General features: G+C 38.7%; 2 protein-coding genes across 4 annotated transcripts; one reads left to right on the top strand and one right to left on the bottom strand.

Moving 5' to 3' along the window:
• Positions 1–4,270: 4,270 nt before the first annotated feature.
• LOC136259701 (uncharacterized) lies at positions 4,271–14,018 on the bottom strand. The gene is made up of 11 exons (XM_066053207.1): positions 13,871–14,018; positions 9,900–11,064; positions 9,507–9,639; positions 9,133–9,249; positions 8,617–8,664; positions 8,223–8,301; positions 8,106–8,172; positions 7,949–8,053; positions 7,827–7,894; positions 4,752–4,850; positions 4,271–4,490 (listed from the first exon to the last, which is right to left on the bottom strand). The coding sequence occupies exons 2-11, from the start codon at positions 11,046–11,048 to the stop codon at positions 4,424–4,426; spliced, it is 1,932 nt and encodes a 643-aa protein (XP_065909279.1). The 5' UTR covers positions 11,049–11,064; positions 13,871–14,018; the 3' UTR covers positions 4,271–4,423.
• Positions 13,936–22,663, top strand: LOC136259702 (isobutyryl-CoA dehydrogenase, mitochondrial-like). 3 transcript variants are annotated; one of them, XM_066053208.1, is made up of 11 exons: positions 13,936–14,096; positions 14,474–14,574; positions 15,823–15,992; positions 16,042–16,120; positions 16,169–16,276; positions 17,966–18,029; positions 18,815–18,888; positions 19,912–20,145; positions 20,296–20,448; positions 20,711–20,813; positions 22,520–22,663. In XM_066053208.1, the coding sequence occupies exons 1-11, from the start codon at positions 13,985–13,987 to the stop codon at positions 22,567–22,569; spliced, it is 1,248 nt and encodes a 415-aa protein (XP_065909280.1). In that variant the 5' UTR covers positions 13,936–13,984; the 3' UTR covers positions 22,570–22,663. The 3 variants fall into 3 exon arrangements, with proteins under 3 accessions (XP_065909280.1, XP_065909281.1, XP_065909282.1); XM_066053210.1 differs by lacking the exons at positions 13,936–14,096; positions 14,474–14,574 and adding an exon at positions 14,632–15,759; XM_066053209.1 differs by lacking the exons at positions 20,296–20,448; positions 20,711–20,813; positions 22,520–22,663 and adding an exon at positions 20,238–20,280 and having other exon boundaries at positions 19,912–20,177.
• Positions 22,664–23,339: the final 676 nt, after the last annotated feature.

A 23,339-nucleotide genomic window follows, 5' to 3' on the forward strand; every position in this document is an offset into this window, starting at 1 on the left:
GATATCCAAAACAGCCAAGCTGTAAAAAAATGCGGCCCTCAGAAAGGCTATGGTGAAAAAAGATGTGAAATCCAAGGTGGCGGCCAAGAAATGGCTGTGATGATAGGTTAATGGTAAAAATTTTAATAACAACAATTCAGGTGAATTTTGGGCATCACCATAGCCTTTCTGAGGGCCGCACTTTTTTTTTACAGCTTGGCTGTTTTGGATTAGATTTCACTTCTTTTTGTATTTGTATACCTATGGTCGGCTTTAGGATTTTTTAACCTATCATTTTTTTCTTTACCACAGGAAGAAGAAAAGATGAAGTAGGGTGATTTCTTTGTAGCTGAACTCTCTACAAGGTAACTTCTTCTAGCTGATCTTTCTACAGGGCGATTTGTTTGCAGCTGAATTCTCTACAGGGCAATTTGTTTGCAGCTGAACTGTCTACATGGTAGTTTATTTGTAGCCGAACTCTCTACAATGTAACTTCTTCTAGCTGAACTCTCTACAGGGTGACTTGTTTCTAGCTGATCTCTCTACAGGGTTACTTGTTTCTAGCTAAACTCTCTACAGGTGATTTGTTTGCAGCTGAATTCTCTTACATGGTGGTTTCTTTGTAGCTAAACTCTCTACAAGGTGACTTCTTCTAGCTGATTTCTCTACAGGATGACTTGTTTCTAACTGAACTCTCTACAGGGTGATTTGTTCATAGCAGAACTTTCTACTGGGTGATTTGTTTGCAGCTGAACTCTCTACATGATGGTTTCTTTGTATCTGAACTCTCTACAAGGTAACTTCTTCTAGCTGATCTCTCTACAGGGCAATTTGTTTGTAGCTGAATTCTCTACAAGGTGATTTGTTTGAGCTGAACTCTCTACATGATGGTTTCTTTGTAGCTGAACTCTCTATTAGGTGCCTTCTTCTAGCTGATCTGACTACAGGGTGACTTTTTGTAGCTGAATTCCCTACAGAATAACTTGCAATGTAATTGAGTAAATTATAAACGCAACTGAATGCTTTATTAGGGTGACTGTTCTATTAGAGTATCTCAATCTCGCATTTGCTACGCGTAGTTGCCTTTCAAATCTTGTAATCTGATTCTTCTGTACTACTGCAAGAACTTTCTATGATGATTATTCCAGCTACATACTGATTTTCAGCTCGTTGCTCTAAGTGGTTTGCCTGGTAGGCACGAAAACTAATAGTTTTTTATTCATAAAAATCGATCGCGTAATTTTGACACAGGTTAGGTTTTGTGTCATCTCCATGGTCTTTATCCCGATTCCTTTCAAACCACAAAAAGGCACTCCTACGATGGTTGCTCCATCTACATATCAATTTTCGACTGATTCCTCCAAGGGGTTTACCCTGTAGGCGTGACAAACCTTCGACCTTATTTTACGCAAATAATCGGTAATAACTCCGTGAATGTTCATCGGATTCCTACCAAAGTTGGTACGGAGATCCGCCTTAATGAGCCCTTTAAGTGTGACAAATTTCAGCCCGATCCGAGTATGCATTCATGTTTTATGGCGGATTCTGCGAAGTGTGCGAAATGAAGAAGATGCATGAAGAAGAAGAGAAAAACGAAATTAAAACGAAATTTTGTTCGCTCGTATCTCGGAAATGGCTGGAGTGATTTTCTTCAAATTTTGGTATGTAGACTCCCCTCACTGGCCGGCACTTCTTTAGCAAATTTGGTTCCAATCGGTTTAGGGATCACAGAGCTACATAGGTGTGAAAATTGCGTTTTCTTTCTTCCTGTTAATATACTCACGGTGTGGCGCGCTGACTTCTTGGGCCGCACGACACACTACCGTGTGTCTTGATTCAATGGGACATAGAAAAGGCTTACTTACCATATGAATATAATTTACAGTTGTTTGGTCATATATATGCAACTGATCACAACAATTAAAGTTGTCAAACAGCCCTCAGTAAAGCTATCCACTGTAAAAAAAGTCAACAAGATGACAAAAAAATACATTGTTTCAGCAGACCTGTTAATTGCTGTTTTAACATTCTAGAAGTTTTAACGAAAAGTGACTGCTAGTGTAATGACAATTTTTTACTTTAACAAGAAAATGATGTTATAACAACAAAATTCCCTATTATTATTTCAACAAATGATGCATTTGCTGCAGGGATAACAAATTCTTGGAAAAAAAACCTTTTACAGTGCCTCTGTTATATTGTACAAAGATTTTCAAACACTCTAATAAAGCAGTCTGTCAATTTTTGTAAACAATGGAAAAAAATTATACTGTCTACATGCCCAACTTTTATCTGCCAACCTGTTTCAACGTTGATTCACCAAACTTAAATAATTTGCAGTAGTTGAAAATGGCCATTTTACTTCTTAGTAATTTATGGTTGGAGCACATGTTGAAATACAGGAAATATATATATAATTATGGTATGTCTGGTGCCATTATTTCGATGCAGCATGCATAGGTTCACAAGTATTGCAAATACCCAAAATTACTTGTTTTTCACTCAGGTTATATAGCATAGGTATAGGGCCCACCAATCATGATAATGACTAAGACAGCCAAGCAACCATGAAATCCACAAAAATCACATCCTTTAAAAATTTGTATGTATACAGCACAAGAAAGATTTTGAATAAATTAAAAGTAGTGAAACAAGAGTGTGGGCATGTAGACTAAAATATAGGGATTTACTATATTTGCAGGTATAGGCAACTTTCCTATTGTCTCACTACTGTTTATTTCTATGGTTATAATGTGTAGTGTAGTGTAGTGTTAATTTTAGACATACATAGGAATTAAGTTTAATTGGGGATCATACAGTATCTGATATGGTCTGTTCTGTGTGGCTCATATAGTCTCATGCAGTGGTAATATTCAGCAATAAACAAACTAAAGGATGATATTATAGTGGATGCTGTTAGTAATCCAGACACTTACTGAAGCAACCCTGAGCACATTGCTTAGGTTATATTTACACATAGCTTGTAGCATTAATATACATGTAGTTACTATGGTAACAACTAAAGCATCCACTGCCATATGAATAAACTATGGATGTCATGGCAGATGGTATACATCAGCATCATAATAATGAACTGATCTATTTGTACAATTAATAGGCTCAGGTAGCCCAAATGGCGAGGGCTTGGTTTTAGTATTGTTAAAATGCATGGAATCTATTAATACATGCAATGCTTGGTTGGAGGCATCATCACTTCATCAGTCAATCAGCAGATAATTCAGTTAAATAAAAATTTCACAGAAACTTTGCTTGATGAAGAGTTAGGGGTTACTCTGAAGACATTTATGGGCTTAGTTGCTAATGCCTAACCTACTGTATTACTACCTGTTGACAATGCAGCATACATTCTATTATATTGTCAACATCTATATATACTACCTGTACCTGTACTGTACTATACTGTAACCTGTACTGTACTGCCTAACGTATACCTAATCTACCATATTACTGTATTACTGTATTACTAACCTACTGTAATGTCTACTGTATTGTATGATATGGATCAAGGGTGATTTGAAATTATGAAGAACAACACATACAATAGAATGTATATAGCTATCACTTATAGCAATGAAGTGATTCAGTAAAATGAACTGATCCTACCCTCTGCACACACAAGGTCAATAGCTGCAGACCCTTTGAAACCAAGAAACCATCCCTCAGTACATGTGCAGGGTCCGCTGTAAGACTGTCCATTTTTTTTTCCAACAGCAGAGTGGCTATTCTCTTGTACACCACTGTGGCCAAAGGATCCATGCCCCTAGTATATGAAAAGGAGAAAATGTTCCGTGTTCTACTTCATGGATCCTCTCTTCATATTTTCTCTTCTCTGTATTGTATGATAGCATGAAGTATAATATATTTGTTACAGGTCTACAAATGTCTTGTGCTGGCCACAATTAATCCAGTCAAATATGCTCAAAAATGCTTTCAGCAATTTCCCAAAAGTTTCACCTATATATGCTCTTCAGTGTTCCATTGGTTAGCAACATTTCTTTGAACATTTTTATCAGTAAATGCTTTAATAGAGTATTTAATAAATACCACTACAGTTTCCAGTGACTGCTCTATTAAGTAGTGTCAATTTATTTTAATGGAATTAAGCTCCATAGTTTGTAATATTCACCTAATATGCTAGCCATTATGCTGGCTTAACACTCCAGCCTATTTGTTATGCTAGCATACTTGACACAAGCCTGGCCACAATATTCGTCTCCTGTTTCATGGTATGTCAGTACTGAACATTACTATGGATTCCTCCAAACTGGCCTTTCATATATATACCAGAGGAATTATAATATAAAAATTTACAATAGATCAACAAGTCATCATTTGTACAAGTGATTAGTACACAAAACATTACATCACGTGTAGTAGCAGTACCATACAATAACAATTAACCATTTAGAATGTTTTTGTCTATTTATTTTTTCTGCTTCTGGCCGGCTTTCTTTTTCATCAACTGTTTGTAAAACCTTTTGAATGCCTCACTAAAAGGACATGAAGAGTTCATAACAATAAAGTTATACACAAGATACAAATACCCATGCAAGCTGATGTAAAGATATTGAGGGTACACATACCGTGATGAGATATAAAGCACTGAGCTTGCTACTTTAAGGGATATATAATTTTGTTGTGGGTATTTCTAAAAACGATGAAACGTTTTGTTCCTCAAACTTCAGTACATCAAGTGTTCACAAAGCAGTAACATGTTGTCCACATTACAATACATATTTATTCATCCTCACCCAAATGCAGTGGCTACTTCTCTATTGGAGCCCTCTGCTTCAAATGCATAGCAGTGATATACTTCTTGTTCAGCATCTTTGATGTACACTCCAAACACTCTAATAGAACAGTCATGCTCATAATCACACAAGTGCCACATATGAACTATTTAGACATACACAACTACACTTATTCCACTTGTCCGAGGATAAATTTTCATCCCCACTGGAAAATTGATCATCCTATTCCCAACCATTTGTGAAAAATATGCCACACCAAGTGAGCATACCTCCAAGAGAGTTTATAGGGAAAAAGCACAACAGTGGGAGGGTCAGGGACCTGGTCCACAGAAACAAAGCTTCCCTTCTGGCACCACAACATAATGTAAGCCCTGTTGTTAGGTTGCAAGACCAATGAGAGAGAAACACATACATGCATGCATATATGCACGCACACACACATACACAAAATAAAGCCAATGGCATCTTTGCAAAACACAGCTAATGCCACCCAGCGAACAAGCACTGGGATGCCTGTGCACCACTCAGGTGCTTCAGGCAAATCCAGGGCTAGTAAGACTGTCCAGGTCTCACGGAGAGAGGTTATAGAACCTGATGTTCCACAACAACCACAACACTGCTACATGACTAAAGTGAGACAAGGGCATACCATAGCTTAGAGCTGGGCAATATTTCAATATATTGGCAATATCGTGATATTGAACTACACAATATATCACATCGATAGAGCCACAATAATATTGTCTAGACAATGTAATTGCCAATATCGCCTTATTAAATCTGGCTAGTGGTTGTGTTTCTTGCACTTGGTATATACCTACAAGGAAAGGCAATTAGATTATGGGCAAATTCCAGCTGTTGTCTGGCACCTTTCGCATTCTATGATTGGAGCGAGCCCCACACTAGTGAGTCAACGGTGTAATGGACCCGTTTACAAAACATTACGATAAGAAACAGAGTCAATGTGTAATGGACCCGTAATACGACAATAAATTATGATATAAAGCGGATACCTTACACTTGCTCCAGCATAATGATTCACATCACGATAAATCAACGGCGTAGATTACTGCCTTCCCATATTTGGCAATGTGTAATGGACCACATCACGAGAATTACCGGCCTAGATTACTGCTTTCCCATATTTGGCGATGTGTAATGGACCATATCACGGGATTTACCGGCCTAGATTACTGCTTTCCCATATTTGGCCATGTGTAATGGACCATATCACGGGATTTACCGGCCTAGATTACTGCTTTCCCATATTTGGCGATGTGTAATGGACCATATCACGGCATTTACCGGCGTAGATTACTGCCCTCGTTACTGCCCAGCCACGTGCAATGGATGCAGATGAACACCTTCGACGCAGGAGAGAGCAGTACAGGCACAGAAGAGATAGAGAAACCCCTGAAGATGCGGAAAGAAGAAGGTGTAGAGACAGGGAGTATATGAGACGGCGAAGAGCAGGGATGACAGCGGAGCAGACGAGAATTGAAAGAACTAGAAATGCACTGCCCTCCCCACAAATCCCTACGCAATTTAATCGGGAAGTTCCATCATTTAATGACCCTGCCGTCATAAGAAAGATGTGTGAGTTTCACGAGGGCCTACTCAATTTAGAATTTTCATGCTGTGTAGTCTGTATGGAACGTTTCCCTTCCATATCCGTTAATGCTATGAACGTTTGTAAAAGATGCACAACGGATAAACATTTGCCAAAATTGTATTCTGGGGACAACAACATGGATCCAGGCCCAGTACCACCCGAACTTGCTGTAAGTGTGCCATTGTTTATTTAAACCTACACATTTGTGTATTTAACATTAGTAATCATTGTTGCCTTGTAAAAGTTTAAGCTAATTAATAATAGGAGAATAACGCTATATTGAGGTTTTGCAGGACACGTTCCCAAGTAAGCATTCAAAATATGGAACATAGTCAGATATAAATAACACAATTTTACCGTATTCAATCCACTCAAAGTGTCAGCACATGTGACTTGTGAACGCCCCCTGCAAAACCTTATTTTTGTGAGAAAAAATGATTGTTCCATATTTTAGATCCTACAGTTGACTTATCAATAAAAGCATCAAGCTTCTACTGATACAGGTAAAATCCATGAGCAATATGAACTATTCATACAACTCGTAAGGTCTATAGTAGTTTGCACTGCCATCAATACTTCAAAGTCATCAGGCTCGCCCCACGATGCTGTTTGCATCTGTCTAGTATAATATGATGCAATAATGTGTTACTAGTCTCACTGCTTGACAAATCTAATTATACTGAATATTTAATCATACCGTGAATATAAGCTTGTCAATATATCGAATAACATTATTTTCAGTATCGCCCATCACTACCATAGCTATAACAATGCTGACCGAGATTGGAAATGAAAGTTGCGCATGTGATAATTTTATACTGAAACTATACTGTGGGCGGTAAATCCCTTTAAAGTTATCCGTGTTTCACCTTTTCTACTTCCGAGCGTGGCAAACTGCTTTGTACAGTACATACAGTGGAACTTTCTTGAAAGTATTGTACACTACTAGAGTATAATAGCCAATATTTTAATATTGTCGCTCAGAATTGAAACTGGAATTGTATTGGGCCATGTCACCTGTAACTAAGTATACACCTGCATTGGAACACCCCTAGACAACTAGCGAGGCCATATTCAGGCTATTACAAGTTATAGAAGTGTTTTATGCGTTAGTGCAGTTGTATTTGGCAAACTGTCACTTTTTGGTATGTTTTATGACAGAACTTACTTTGCATTTCAGTTTCCTTTTGGTACATACATCGCCCAGACAAAGCAACAAACCTTTTTGAAATTTGGTGTGATGACTCGTAGTTCCTTCCGATATGCGCTCCAATTATTGATACAAGACAGTATTGTATTTTCTACTTACAGCAATGATTCTGGACCGTACCTAACGCCATGTGTAGTACAAGGTGAAATATTACACCAAGCGAAACACTGATACCTGTCACTGTAACTTCCATTTCCAATCCCGATAAGCGTTATTATATCTATAGACACACACACACACAACACTAACATACTTGTCACTCCCTGGTAGATTGGCACAAGATATCACTCTAAACAGTGAGTACATTAGTGGCTCACGAGGCTAGTGGACACACACCATCAACCACTCTAATAGAACAACCAGCATCACACTGACCTCCATACTGTCCGTGTTATCATGAAGGGAAAATCCCTTCTCTGATATCTCAATAATACATGGCTTCTTATCCTCAACACCAAATGCCTTCCTTTCTTTCTGAATCTGCATAATAGCAAATAATAAATTATATTATTTAGTATGCTAGTTTTATCACCTTTGCAATAGCATCTCGTAGTGCCCCACTGCCACGATGCCTCTTCACCTGCACACAGCCCAGTAATCTATAGCATCAATACAATAATAATGAGGGTCACCAGATAAGTGACATCACCTAGCATAGTAAACTGTTCTTGTCATCTCCTTCACTTTCAGTCCTCCAGTGACTTCCTTGGGAGTCAATATGCCATCATCTGTGAAGGGACAGGGAGATATCAATATAGTGTAGTACCAAGTCATTGCACATGAGAGTACAGTCGAGTGGTCTACCTAATGTAGAGGTTTATTGTGTAAGGTCAATTTGAATATCCCAAATTGCATACAAGGTGACCTGTCTAATGACTACATAACAAAACCACCTATTTTATCATTCCCAAATGTATCACGTGACCTCCCTAATGCAGCTACAGTACCTGTTAAGTCCCATGTATAGCATAACAGGTCCATACAAATTGTGAGAGGTACAGTATATATTACTGGGAACACAAAGCACAATAGGACTGACTCACCATCAGGCTTGGAGTGTGTGGTAAGTGATGAAATCGGCTCCAATGAGGCTGTAGAACATATATAAAGACACAATGATATCAATATTCAAAAATTGTCCACACAATAATACAAGAATTCGAATACACAACAAAAATATGCAGTCAACCAGGTGAAAAATACCAAATATGGTACAGCTGAATGCAATGCTGTCTTGCAAGATGAAACAAACCACTAATTAAAGGGTGTGGCACTCATTTCACTCCCGAGTATTCACCCCATTTCATTTGGGATGAATACTCAAGAACAAAATGGTGTCACGCCTTTCAGTTAGTGAGTATTTAATTGCTCATACTCTTGCGAGATTTTGTTACATTTGAGCGATACTGCAACATGTACCATAACAATGAAAGTTTGGTTAACACCAAATGTATTAAGAGTTTAATATTATTATAATATAGTCCCACAAGTTTTTATTGCTTATGGTATAACAACCACAGCTCTCAAATACTCTAATAGAACACACACAAGTGACATACCATCAGGACCAGCTAGTTTCTTCTTGCCAATCACATCGGCTACTTGTACCTTCCTCTGTAACTTATCAAATGTAGTAGGGAATAATGACAAGTCCTCATAATCTCCACTGGGGTCCACTGTATGTACAAGACATGTATGGAACATACTGTATGGTTGTGTTTAAGTCTACACTAGAACCTGTGAAATATGGATTCCTTAGTACTGTCTGATAGTATCCTGATTTTCTAGATTAGTTTATGCACTAAGGAATACTTTTGGAACTTAACTATAAGTATCTAAATTATGTAAGTGTAAATATTAACGGGTTCTAATGTCAGAGCTTGTTAAGAGAGATCAAATCTACAAGGATACATAAGGTTCTACATTGACTTACACTTTAGTTCTTCTTTGACTGGAGACTTAGTAGCGTCCAAGATTGCTTGGGCACCTTCATCCTTAGTACTGGAACCCTTCACTAAATTAACCTTCTTGGTCAGTTTCTCAAAGTCTAGTACAGAGAACTTCACCTGCAAAACATGGACACATAAACGATCACAGTAATAAACAGTAGGGAAAAACAATCCAAATATGAACTTAGAAGCTTACTAGCAGTAGGTTTAACTTTACTGAGATATTATGGGCACCACCACCACTATTACAATACAAATTGCATTGTCACTAATACTATGTTTGTTGACTACTATGCTAGCATATTACAAAATGATAAAGCAAGTGATCCCATCAGAATATGCAGACATGTTTATCAACCTTACATAATACACAATACCTCAGAATAATCAGACTCTGTGTCCTCAACTATTAGACTACTAGCTTTGATGGAAGGTTCAGCTACTGCTTTGGATGTACTGACAGTTGGGGTGGGCTGTGCTGGTGGGGGAAGCTGAAACTCAGGACTGTCATCCTTGTGACTGATTCCATTACTCATAACACTGGACTTCACTGTTGTTGGCTTATCATCTTCAAGCTGTACCCAGCCAGCTGGGAGACTGCTCTGAGGAGACTTGACTGTACTCTGTGGAGATCTTACTCTAGTCACTACCGGGGGTTTAGACAGTCGAGGGGGCACACTCTGTGTAACGTCTGGCATCTCTAGAATTGCCTTCATTTCGTCAATTTTCATTTGCTGAGTCAGTAAGATGCTGGGCTCTGATACCTGTTTACTGAGACTACCCAACCTCTTGGGTACTGGAGGCATATCAAAGTCCGGAGATACTGATGGAGTTTTGTCTGATTTGGGAGTGACAGATAACTCCTTAACATACAGGGAAGGGAAAACCCCATGTTGGCCGGTGTTAAGGTTTGTTCCCTGATACCACATGTTAGGATGCTTGGCTGTGACGGCCACTTTGTCACCAACATTCAACTGCATTTCATCATCATGTCTGCACAAGAACTGGCTAACAACTTCGTATCGTGGTGCATCATCGACAGAAGAGGATGGCACTATACCCATTAACAAATCCACCTCATTTTCATCCAGGAAAACATTTGGTTGGCTAAAATGCCAGTCAGCAAACTCATCGTCACCTTTATTTGTCGTTGTCGTGTTTTGCAACTTCTGATAACTGAATGTTGGCTTAGGTGCATCATTAGTGTTGCCATAATTAGATGGTTTGGCTGCAACTGACAGTGAAGTGTTGAAAGGATTGTATTTTCCATCATTTTCATTGTACACAGTACGTGGGGTAACTTTAGGGGAGCCACTAGCAAATGTATCCTTCTGCTTGAAATCCTCAGACAGCCGTTGGTATCTGTTAGACTCACTGCCAGCACGAGGCCGGGGACGTACTGATGGTGAGTCCACTGATTGTCTACGTCGCTCGGCCACTGGTGGAGTTAGGGCAGTGGGGTGGCCAGCCTTATTCCCAAGGAACTTGTTCTGGAAATCCACAGGAAATCCAACCTCAGTTGCCATGATTAACTGATGAAGCCTGAAAGGTAGACACAGAGACAACACAGTTTGAGCTATCACTACTCTTTAATATTACATACAGACAGACACATACTACACAAGCATGTGGTACAGACAGACAGACACTTGTAGATATATACACATATGACACAAGAAAGACTCACAAAAATACACCATTAAGTATTGAGGCCCACTGATTTTCTTATTTATCAGGAAATTTTGGATTAAACAGTTTTCGTCACTAGTAAGGAATACTAGCAAGTTAACAAATGTACACATGCAAGGATACACACATGAGGATACACACATAAGGATACACACATAAGGATATGGAATGGTTTACCAGGAAATGTGTAGCATGGTTTGATATCATTTCAATACTTTTTTATAATGTAGACTTTGTAATTGACTAAAGGCCAATGTCACACACCAGGCAGTGACTTGATCTCATTTCCCTATTAAGGAAACTGGTACACACTATTCACTACACTCAAGAGCACTAGAAGGGAATCATGCATAGTCTCCCACTAGGTTACTACCCTTGAAATGAAACCATTAGATGGCACTGCCTTGTCTTTTCACCACCAAACAGTACAGCATTTGTGAAATCATTTTTTTTTGCCTTATTGAGAGTTCATATAGAGAGGGGATATGGGGCCTTATGGGTAAATTTATTCCAAAATACAGTGGAGCCTCACAAAAAGGAAACCCTGAAATTTGTAGATTTGAATTAGAGTACACAAGTATAGGACACCTTGGATGACACAATCAGGACACTTGTCCATGATCTAATAATTGTATTATCAGTAGAAGATGATGGCCATGAATAATGCCAATAGTGACAAACACTTCACATTTCAATACAGGTTGCTTGCAAAATGCAATTAAACAATTTTTTGCACACATGAGCTATTTCTGTAGATCCAAGCTCTTTGTAACAATTCAACCAAATCACTTAGGTCATTCATTAGACAATGCCAGAGGAATATTGAGCATGTTTAAACAACGTGTGTAAACATTCACATGACCATGTGCGTGTTCCACAAGCTTTCTGAAAATCACTGCACTAGCACTCACATATAGAAACAAAACACAATGGTATGGCTTCAGTGTCTACTTGCTAATGAACAGTCTATTAGCAGTGAAAACAATTATGGCTTACTACTGAAGAACATTACTTTCATAGAGTAAAGTTGTGTGTGATATGACTGACTCCTTGACCTAGCCACTATGACAAGCTGTTAAATATTGAATGGGACATTATACAAACAGACTTCACAAGATCCTGTTATATGTTTTGTTTAGGTGAGATACAGCCATACAACTTTACTGAACCTGAAATATAAATTTATAGCAGCTAGTGAATCCCTTTAGCTCACACCATATCCCTAAGTGCTATTAATTCACCATGCTTTGTTTGGTAGGAAACTTTTACAGTGTTGGACAAGCTTAACTGATTATATTGGCACCACACTCACTACTGCACACCTTTAGAAAGATTCACACAGTTAGATCACATCCACCACAATAGCTATATATAGTCCACAATAGCTATATATAGTCCACAATGCTGTAACACTGATGATTTGGTTATGCCAGTCTGTATATATGCACTGATAAAGGCAATAAATGGCCATACCTTTATAATGTAATGCCTGTGATATTTTTGTGCCATTTTGTACCAGTAAGAAATAGTCCATTGCAGGAAAAGCAAGACTAATAACCCGAAGGAGACTGCAAAGTTTCACAAGTGAAGGCATAGGCAACTGAATCTCACCCATTATGGGAGACAGGGGCAGTTGACATTTGTCAACACAAGGTACCCATTAACACAGCTTGCTTTCTCCACACATGCACACACACCACACTCATACTTGTCCAATACATATCAGAAGATTACTTGTCAACATTATTGTTTCCCAACATCACAACAGCTCACACTTAATGAGGCAAATCATTTCAAAAAAAGGAAACACCACAAACCACACCACATTCACATATATAGTCATCTGCCACACCACACACCAACCTGAATGTCAGCTCTACCACCTATCATGCATAAAGGAACTCACTCATTGCTATATGTGGTGTCCCAGTACAATACCCATTCACTGAATAATCGCTCCTGGATTACACAACGCAACACAACAAAGTCCTTCTATATGATTTTTATGAGAACTTGTAAGATTTGAGAACCAGATAACCAAGAAAGCCTCAAGAATGACTCAAACATCTCCCTTACATCAGAATGCTATGATGTCATACAAGAACATACTACCACATGGCGTTTAATCTGAACATGAAGCCAGCAAGCATTCAATGGCTACCAGCTGTCAGGTTAGTAGGTACTTGAAAAACACAAGTGATTAATGGCTGGTGGTAAGTGTTAATTAAGTGGCATACAATACTAGGGAACAAGGACAAATGAAATGACTTGTTTTCCCACCACAAAAGAAGTGATGTAACCACCAGTGTGAATTTGCCTCTCTACATGTGCTGAGACTACACTGTTTGCACAAAGCACCATAATAGGTTAGGAACATATCTCTGGAGCATACTGGACTGATAAACTACATGACTAAGGCCACATGACTAAGGCCGCTCTCTAAGCTTCCACTGGCAACGTGCGTAGTAATCAATATGTATTATCAAAACCACAGCATACCAGACATTACAATAAGTTCATGGAACATTAATTACTGAACTTCGGTTTACATTAAGGTAACATGATCTCGAGAAAGAAAATAGGGGAACTATGGTGGCAGTGAAATTCTCGAGCCCCAATTCAAAACACAAACTTATTAATGACACAGCACTGTACTAACCTGTTCTTACTCGTTCACCAGGCAGTTTACGATACTTGCACTAACTCGCTCCTCGCTCAGTTTGAACTCTGTAGTTTATGGAGTGCCACGCCTATTTATATTCTTGGCGATACAATGTTGATCACGCGAGCGGTTGCAGTTCGCAGTAGTATAAACGTCACAACGTTCACGGGCGCGTGTGGCAGAATTTCGAGGAGGTCGTTCGGGCACCACACGTCTATTGACCGTAAGATAACACGAGTGCAGGGTTACTTTTCTAATTAACGCCTATTGTGTATTTCTCCGTACATTTTGATGTGCCGTTTACGTACATCACATTATATTGATTGAGGGTGTTTTAACAGTTACAACTTTGTCTTTCATCTTTATCATACTCTTATATGTGTTAATAGCCCTTCACAGGGAGGATGTGTCTGAGAATTATTTTACAGTATTCTTGTTTATTGCCCAGCCCATTTTAATAAGTGTTTGTAAGGCTTCTGGGCTTGGCTAGAAACTGGTACTAACAAATATGGTTTTATCTGATATGGCGTGGCTTCAGTGGGTCCCCATGTAAAGGGCAGTCCATTGTATACTAGTCAACATTGTATGGTGTTGCTGTAGCATCTTATGGACTGACTGGTGAACAGAAGGAATTACAGAAAGTCTGTTTTGACTTTGCCAAGAATGAGTTGAGCCCAAACATGAGACAATGGGATGAAGAGGTTACCTCTTGTGTTATTGTTGTTTGTTTATGATAACATTGTTATTTGTCATGTGCCTGTCCACCATTGCAAATTGCATGTATATAACAACAATAAATTTCACTTTTCAGGATTAGATGAGTTACAAATTGTCACTGAATGTAGTGAGTATGCATAATTGTGCTGGTGTAGTGAGTACATGGAGTTGTGTATTGAGAGGGATTGTTTGAAAGGATTAAAATCGATGGAATAATAGTTTTTAGAGGAAGACAGTAGCAGATGAGAAGCCACATACTATTAAAGCTTGTCTACATCCCTTGAATGTTTAGCACAGTATATGCAAACCAGGAGCATGGTACGAGCTGCCTTAATGTGCTCCTGTACTTATGTAGCTGTCAGTAAAACCATGTGTGCATGTATACATGAAAACTTGGCCAAAACCCATTCATTCAAATGGTTATGTGAAAATTACTAGTACTACCAACATATATGATATAGAACGCTACAGAAATGGTACCACATATGGCAGGATCGATCACTCATGGCCAGCGGAGGTTGGTGATGCGTCATAACCCTATGACATATGACATGAGTGGTTATGAAATGTGCAACCAAACAACATGTATTGATGCCAATAAACGCCACATGGATCTACAATTAATTCACATATTGGAATACATTGTTGCTAAAATGTTCAGGTTACTTTTGTGATATTATTACAAGAGGTTTATTATTTTTATGATGTATTGACCAATCTCCTCTTGGCTACACCTGAACATAAAAACCTAGTATTAGTAGTGTTACAGGTGAAGAAGGCTCAAGGAGCCTGTAAAGCCTGATCTGTACAAATATGAATTGTCTGTACCAGTTAGTGAGGTGTGGTGCGCAGAATCATCCAACAAAAACTTGTTAAATAGCATTTGATGTCTTATCCCACAGTGTACATGAAATAAAGACGTGTTAACAGGTGTACTACACGGGCTAGTACATATACCTACGACCTCTCAAGTTCAGACTAGTACAAATTTGAGGAGAGGGCTTTGGTGGTATAGCAGTATCAGTTTCTCCATGAATTTCATAACGGCAGTAATGTAACTGGAAGACTAACAAATGATCTGTCTGTCATTATCAAGTGTAGAAATGTGTCTAGTGCTTGTGATCCTATTGGCGAAGTGTCCTGATTTCAGGATTCTAATTGGATGCCATGTAATTGCCTTATTAGTATTGTAACACACACACACACACATTTTATGTATGCACTTAATATAGGAGATATTCCCAGCTGATACACTACGCAAGGCAGCGTCACTCGGTCTAGGTGGAATTTACATCAAGAGTGATGTGGGAGGGAGCAACATGTCCAGATCTGATGCATCACCATTGTTTGAGGCTCTAGCAACTGGTTGTGTATCAACTGCAGCATACATTAGCATACACAAGTAAGTGTGTTGGTGGTGTTGTGTGTGGTGTAATGTGTTTACCATGTAGCTTGGCTACTGGGCTGCTGGATAAGTTTGGCACTGATGAGCAGCGACACTCCATGATACCATCTTTGTGTACTATGGAGGTCTGTCTGTTTGTATGTTAGTCTTCACTGTTATTGTTGCTGCACTAGAGGTTTGCCTCTTATTGTCTCACTGAACCTAATGCTGGTAGTGATGCTGCTGCTCTGGCCACTAGCGCTAAGAGAGATGGCAACAAATATGTGTTGAATGGTTCTAAGGTATGTTATGTTTAGGTGCTATGCTCTACCAGTAACCTCCTGTAACATGTTTAATGTGTGTACAGTGTACCTGGTATTTACCAGGCAGGCAATGTCGTACTGCCACAGCTAGTAGAACTTGAGGTTTCAGTTTCATTCTTAAAACTCTTCTGTCTCAGGAAGATTTGGCTCTTATATATTACTTGCATGGGCACTAGTATCTCAGTGTTCTCTGGGTAACAATGCACATTGTGTAGTGTAGTGTATTAGACACTGCACCTTCAATAGTGAGTGGTGCCACAATCGATTTTGAACTTAAACGTTTCAACCATCGCTTTTATTTTAAAACTAAACTATATATGGTGTGTGTGTGTGTGTGTGTGTGTGTGTGTGCGTGTGCGCACGCATCCACATGAATGACATAGTGCTGTTGTGATGGTAAAACACAGGGGGCTCTACCATCCAACATCTCGTCAACATATTGATCATGTGACATTAAACACTACACACATATCAGAAACCCTACTTCAGTTATGTGTTATCACTAAACCATAGGTTAGGTTCACTTTAGTACAAGTTAGTGTCAGACCATCAGTATTTCAGAAGTCTCCACTTAAGTCTTGGGTTCTTCTCCATTCTGTAAAGTAATGAATACATTGGAACCTCTCTATTACGGAAATTTTGGGAGCCAGAATTTTTGGCCACTCTTTGCTGTAATATAGAGGTTTTCCTCTTTCAGAAGTAAAAAATGTATTAACCAGACCAGTTGGGACCAAAATTTTTGTCCTTGTTATGAAGGTTTTTTCTGTTGTGTCCTTAATTCGGGGAGTTTGTTAAGAGAGGTTCCACTGTATTAGGGTTCTAAATGTGTGTACACTAAATCACTAATAAAATGAGACTATGGACAAGTGTCCTGATTATCAAGGTGTCATTGGTGAGGTGTCCTGATTTCAGGGTCTAAATGTGTGTAAATGGGACCATGTACAAGTATCTATGTTACTGAAGTGTCCTTATTAATATTTATTTTAGGTGTTTGCTTTAACCCTTACACCCGCATAGGCCAGAAAACTGGCCCAAATATGCGTATCTTGCACAAAGCAGCATAACCTTCGAAACATCCATCCTATGGCTACGCAGTTTACGTCATTCTACTTGTGATGTAACAAGGATTAAAATGATACCTAGGGTTTTACCCTAACGCTAACTGGTGAGGCCAAAATTATCCGGGAAAATAACTTTTCGGTAAGGAAACATGCAAACCCTTTATATACCTTCACAAAAGATAACTCGATGGTCATTGATTCTATCACCTTGCAACAACTTCCATTCAATTCTCCATTAAATTTTCTATCAGGCCATGTGTGACTCACATGAGTAAACCCACAATCGAAATTAAACAATGACAAGAATTTTGAAACACGGAGATGTGACTGGTCGCCGTTCATCGCTTCATAACAAGTAAGTTACAGTGTTCATTTAACCTTCTTCAAGTAGCCCAGTAAACAGACTTAATAGATGTATATTTGTAGGTTGTAAGAATTAGTTACCCCACCTAGTGTCACCATGTGTACCCATATTGTGTAAACACGCATTCCCCAAAAGTTCTCTGCGGGTTTAAGGGTTAATGTAGCTCCATTGTGATTGATAAATAACTATTGTATACTTTATGATGAATTGTACACACCTATGTGTTGTCATGGTTCCTTGTAGGCATTCATATCAGGAGCTGGAACATCTGACGTATATGTTGTAATGTGCAGGACTGGAGGGCAAGGTGTGTGTTGTAGTTGTTCTTTAGTAACAGTAAAGTGTATATTTAACAGTGTATGGTTTGGCTGGAGGATATGTTGGTTGCATATTGTGATAGGATTTTGGCAAGAAGGTAGCTTGTTTAGTTTTACTTTCATGAAGCACTGCTCATTTATCAATTGAAATCTCCTATTGTTACTGTATATATTTGGGCTGTAGCAACCAGTCCAGCTTCAGCATAGTCTAATAGAGCAGTCAGCCACAGCTTTCAAGTAGACTAATTTCAGTCAGATTTGTAAAAGGTTCAATTGTCTGGGGTGCATACTTGGCATGTTGTGAAGCATTCCCGTGTGTTTATGTGTTTCACAGTAGCCATCTGCCTCTTCATCTACGACATAGATGATAACAGCCTTTTGCCTTGCTATGGCACTGCATGGTATTAGGTAGACCCCGTACTGTTGTCATAATATTGACTGAAGAGATCTTTACAGCTCTCCCCTCTGGGATCATACTAACACAAATAGTAAATTTCATTATCTCAAATTCAAATCTTGCTCAAACATTTAGATCAACCAAACCTATTATAGAAGGATATAAAAAATACTCTAATAGAACACACACTTTTGCTTGGAGGGGTAAATAATAAGCCGTCTTTAGGACCAAGAAATATTGTGGCTTTGTTTAGGAATCTTAGGATGGTCACGAGGTTGTTTTATCAAAACAAAATTATGAGTTAGTACATCTCTACATACTCAATTACTCTAATAGAACATTCATTTACTTTGTATCACTGTTAATCATCTGTTGCAGGTCCTAGAGGTATCACTTGTTTGATGGTAGAGAAGGGAACCCCAGGAATGAGCTTCGGTGCTAAAGAAAAGAAGGTTGTTATCTAATGTAGTTGCAGAGGAGGTTGAGGTTAATCATAATGTCTTAATTCCTATGGTGTAAGCAAATATGACTCCCAGTATTGAGGCTTGTTTCTTAGGTACTGAATAAACATGTTGTACTGATAGAAGATTGTAAGGGTTCAGGGACACATGGCTTGGATATACGTACAATATAAATAGTATCAATAGAGAGATGTCAGGGGACCACAAGATGTTTTATGTCATGTCCACCCTCCTCTGGTATTATCCTTATGGAGTTTGTGATCTCCATATTTAGAACGTAGTAATGCAGCATAATATCCATTCAAACTGCTAGTCATACATCATACCAAGAGTATATAATAGAAACCAAGAATATTGAATGGGTGTATTACCCTGTGATTAATGATTGCATAAAGTAACATGAATATTTCAGTAATTGTTCGTTTTCTTTGCCATTAAGGGTTGTTGTGTTTAGCTCAATTCGGCTACTAAGCCAAGTGAAAACATGATAGCTTTAAAGAGAATTGGCTAAGGTTAAAGTTCTGATACTGCCAAGCGGATCCCTGAAGGCGTGGCAACATGCTCGTTTGTGCAACCGTTGTTTTAGTGAGCTGGAGTTATCTTGGGTCCTTACTACACTTTTTTTGTATAATAACTGTTGAATATTTGGTTGAATAACACGGAAAACTGGCGAACAAAGACCCGTTGCCACGTACACATTTCAAATTACCATTTCGCGTAAACAAACGATTACTGAAATATCCGTGTTACTTTACGCAATCATTACTCATGGGCTAATACACCGTTCGACACTCTTGATTTCTATTATATACTCTTGATCATACTTACTGTGTTTTTATATTTCTTTTTGTAGCAATTCCTAACAGTATAGTATATATGGCAAATATTTCAATAGTCAATTACGTATTGGGACAAGTTTTGTTTCCTATGCTGTAATTGCTTTGAATCATTTATTGGTCTTAAGCATACATTGTGAACTACATTGTTGATAGCCATGTTAACATGTGGTTGCAGATTGGCTGGAATTCACACCCGACTAGAGCTGTCATATTTGAAGACTGTGTTGTTCCTGTAGCCAATCGTATTGGAGATGAAGGTCAGGGTTTCAACATTGCCATGGCGTCGCTGAATAGTGGACGTATCAACATGGCGTCTTGTAGTTTGGGTGGTGCATATGCCGCCCTTGAACGTACTGTGGAACACTTGAAAGTCAGAAAAGCCTTCAACAAACCACTGGCTGATTTTCAGGTGTGTGCGTGTGTGTGTGTGTGTGTGTGTGTGTGTGTGTGTGTGTGTGTGTGTGTGTGTGTGTGTGTGTGTGTGTGTGTGTGTGTGTGTAGTAGTAGTAGTAGTAGTAGCATACCATAATCCACCATTTTTGTTCATGTCACATTTTAGTATCTACAATTCAAAGTTGCTGAGATGGCTACTAATCTTGTCGCATCACGGGTGATGGTCCGGACAGCTGCCAAAGCACTGGACGATGGAGCACCTAATGCTGTAGCTCTCTGCTCCATGGCCAAACTTTTTGCCACAGATGCTTGTTTTCAGGTCAATCACTATTACATATAGCACCAACTTGTGTTTTGCGACTGTATATACATACAATGGGGCTGTTGAGCACACAGAGAAGAATGTTGTTTTCATACACTTCATAACAACCATTACTGTGTTAGGGACATCAAACACTGACAAGATATTCTAATAGAACAGTCATGTAAGTCCTTGACTGACTAGGTCACTACTAGTGTTGTGTGGTTTTTTGACTGTGATTCTTATGTTGTTTGTTGTTCAATGGTGGTCATGTCAACAGATCTGCAATGACTCTATACAACTCCATGGTGGTTATGGCTGCCTCAAGGACTATGCTATACAGCAGTACATGAGGGACTGTAGAATACACCAGGTGGTTGAAGGTGAGATGAGGTTAAAGGGTAGTTAAAATCCTATCTTTGCTTCCTACACAATGGTCAGGGGCGGGGGGGGGGGGGGGAGGGGGGGGACTTTGGGGGCTGAATTCAGTCCCCTCCTTCACTTTTAGGCTTTGCTTGATCAATATGCTGAGGATTATAATGAAATTTTGTCTTGGCATAATTATATGATCACTAATAATACAAATACTCATACACCCACCTTATAAACATCTTTCCAAGGTATTATCAGTGGATTTATGCTAAAGTTTATGCAACAAGGACCTGGATCAGCATTAGAGGTGACAAGATCAAGATACTCTAATAGAGCAGTCACCTAACTACTCTAATAGAACATTCACTGGTATCTAAAGTTGGTTCTGTTATGGAATTATTCCAAAACCTATGCATACAATGAAGTGCATTGGTCTCTTTAAAAGGCTTGATTCATCTACTTGTGTAGTTAATATGTATGGCAATACTTAATTCAGGTACACAATTTCCATTGAAAATGCTCTCAGATTCAATCTCGTATCATTCAAATTTCAAAATTTTCCACTTTCAACGTTATCATTCTAACATGCACTTATTGTTGTGCAATTGTGAGAGAGTGCATCATGTGTTTGGTTGTCTGAACCTACCCAAACTTTTCCATTAACAAAATGCGAGTAGGGTTGGGCAATATTTCAATAAATCGCCAAAATCGCATAAGCAAGTGCTCGCAATACCATTATCGCATATATTTTTCCTTTGCAATATTATCACATAGGCAATATTTATCGCAATTTGCAATAATTATTGCATTTATCATCTAATTTTTGTCTCTCATATTTTATACAGTTCATGCATATTATTGCTAACTATGTCAATTGGTTAACTTGTTAGCAAAGAAGTTGTGTTTGTAAACTATTCTCAGTGAAAACAAGCAGTCATGTGGACTTTTCAAACTATGTGGTTGTGTTTCAATTTTCACATGCAATATTGCAATAATCACATTAAATGACTCATGCAATAATCACGTGTCACAAAATTCAATATTGCCCAACCCTACTTCAGAGAGCCATATCTATAATCTAAAAGCGGTATACAGGCAGAAATATGAATTTATGTGGAAATGTCTCCAAATTACAGTATTTTAGCATCTATTTTTCAAAAAAATTTGCTAGGGGGCATGCCCCAGGCCCCCCTAGTTGCACACCTCCACCCAAGAGATTAGTACCTTGAGTTAGCCCCCCCCCCCCCCTTATAAATCCTAGGTCCACCCCTGATGGTGTATATGTGACAGATTCCAACCAATTGATTAAGTGTTATTCCTTTAGAGTACTGCTATTAGAAGGCTAAAAGCCTAGTGAACGAGGACAAGGGGGTTTACAGTCTGGTATTAATGATTCAGGGAATATGAGACCTGTACACTCTTTAGCTGCTTACATAATCAAATCTGTCTCAACAGAACTATTCACAATCCAGCATGTTATACAATAAGTTAGGGTGTTAATCATGAACTACTACTACTACTACTGCATTCATTACAAAACTCAAAAATCTTGTAATCTGCACACCACCAAACTGGCTACAGTAGGCAGGTCAAAATGACACATTAAATTTTGAGGATTTTCAAATTGGCCGGAAACATTTCACTGCTGTCTAATATTTGCATGTTTGTTTCACTAGAATTTAGCTATCAACTGTATTATGCATCTCTGTCACCACAGGAACCAATGAGATCATGAGACTGCTGGTATCCAGGGACGTACTAAGCTAGTAACAATTAATGATGTTGTAATGTGCGTGTGTGTGTGTATTGAGTCACAAGTAAATTGTTGTTTTGGAATCACTAATAATATATGATCACCATAGTTATGTTACAGTATACAGGTCCAGAGACCCTAACTACAATTCATGCACATACACTGGTTTTAAATCCCTCTGGATGTTTTCATTGTAAGTGTTCAACTAGAGTTCTTCAAATTTGGGTCATACACCTACAATAATATTATTTTGACCTCTCTAGATTCTTAGAACTGTCTTCCCTTCTTTTACACCTGTTCTAAAGTGTGATTTAGTAGATGCACACCCACGCCACTATGACTACAAAATTTACACACACACACACAAAGCAAGCATTTGGCTACAGTGCTAGCATAGTCATACCTACCCACTGCACTACTCAGGTGCTAATTATAAGTCAGTGCACTACTAGGGTGGGATTAACCCACATGAGATTGTACCATGTCTACCTGGACCTTTACCTGTGTATGTGGACAGTTGATATTAATCAATGTCACAGCTAGGTGGGTTGTTTCCTTAATAAACACCAGGTCTCCATTAAACAATGTGAGTACAGTCAGTTTCTTACTCAGACACAGCAACTGGGCATTGAGCCTGGTGTGTCTCTTTCACTTGCGTAAGCACACAGTACATACACACACCCCAACCCTGTACAGGTACTGTTTATTGACCCTGAGGTGATGATTGAAACTTGTCAATAAGTGAACTTATAACTGTTTGGAATCTGCCACACCTACACTGTTA

Source organism: Dysidea avara, chromosome 7 (assembly GCF_963678975.1).
Source record: "Dysidea avara chromosome 7, odDysAvar1.4, whole genome shotgun sequence".
NCBI classification, from domain to species: domain Eukaryota; kingdom Metazoa; phylum Porifera; class Demospongiae; order Dictyoceratida; family Dysideidae; genus Dysidea; species Dysidea avara.

Bases quoted from the DNA above. Each gene is read 5' to 3' on its own strand.
- LOC136259701 (XM_066053207.1), bottom strand. From the start codon at position 11,048: ATGGCAACTGAGGTTGGATTTCCTGTGGATTTCCAGAACAAGTTCCTT. The intron at 8,173-8,222 runs GTGATGTCACTT...TTGATGCTATAG, and splicing joins AGAACAGTTTACTATGCTAG to ATTACTGGGCTGTGTGCAGG. The intron at 4,851-7,826 runs GTATGTTAGTGT...CTGTTCTATTAG, and splicing joins AATCTACCAGGGAGTGACAA to AGTGTTTGGAGTGTACATCA.
- LOC136259702 (XM_066053208.1), top strand. From the start codon at position 13,985: ATGTTGATCACGCGAGCGGTTGCAGTTCGCAGTAGTATAAACGTCACA. The intron at 14,575-15,822 runs GTTACCTCTTGT...CACTTAATATAG, and splicing joins TGAGACAATGGGATGAAGAG to GAGATATTCCCAGCTGATAC. The intron at 15,993-16,041 runs GTAAGTGTGTTG...TTTACCATGTAG, and splicing joins GCATACATTAGCATACACAA to CTTGGCTACTGGGCTGCTGG.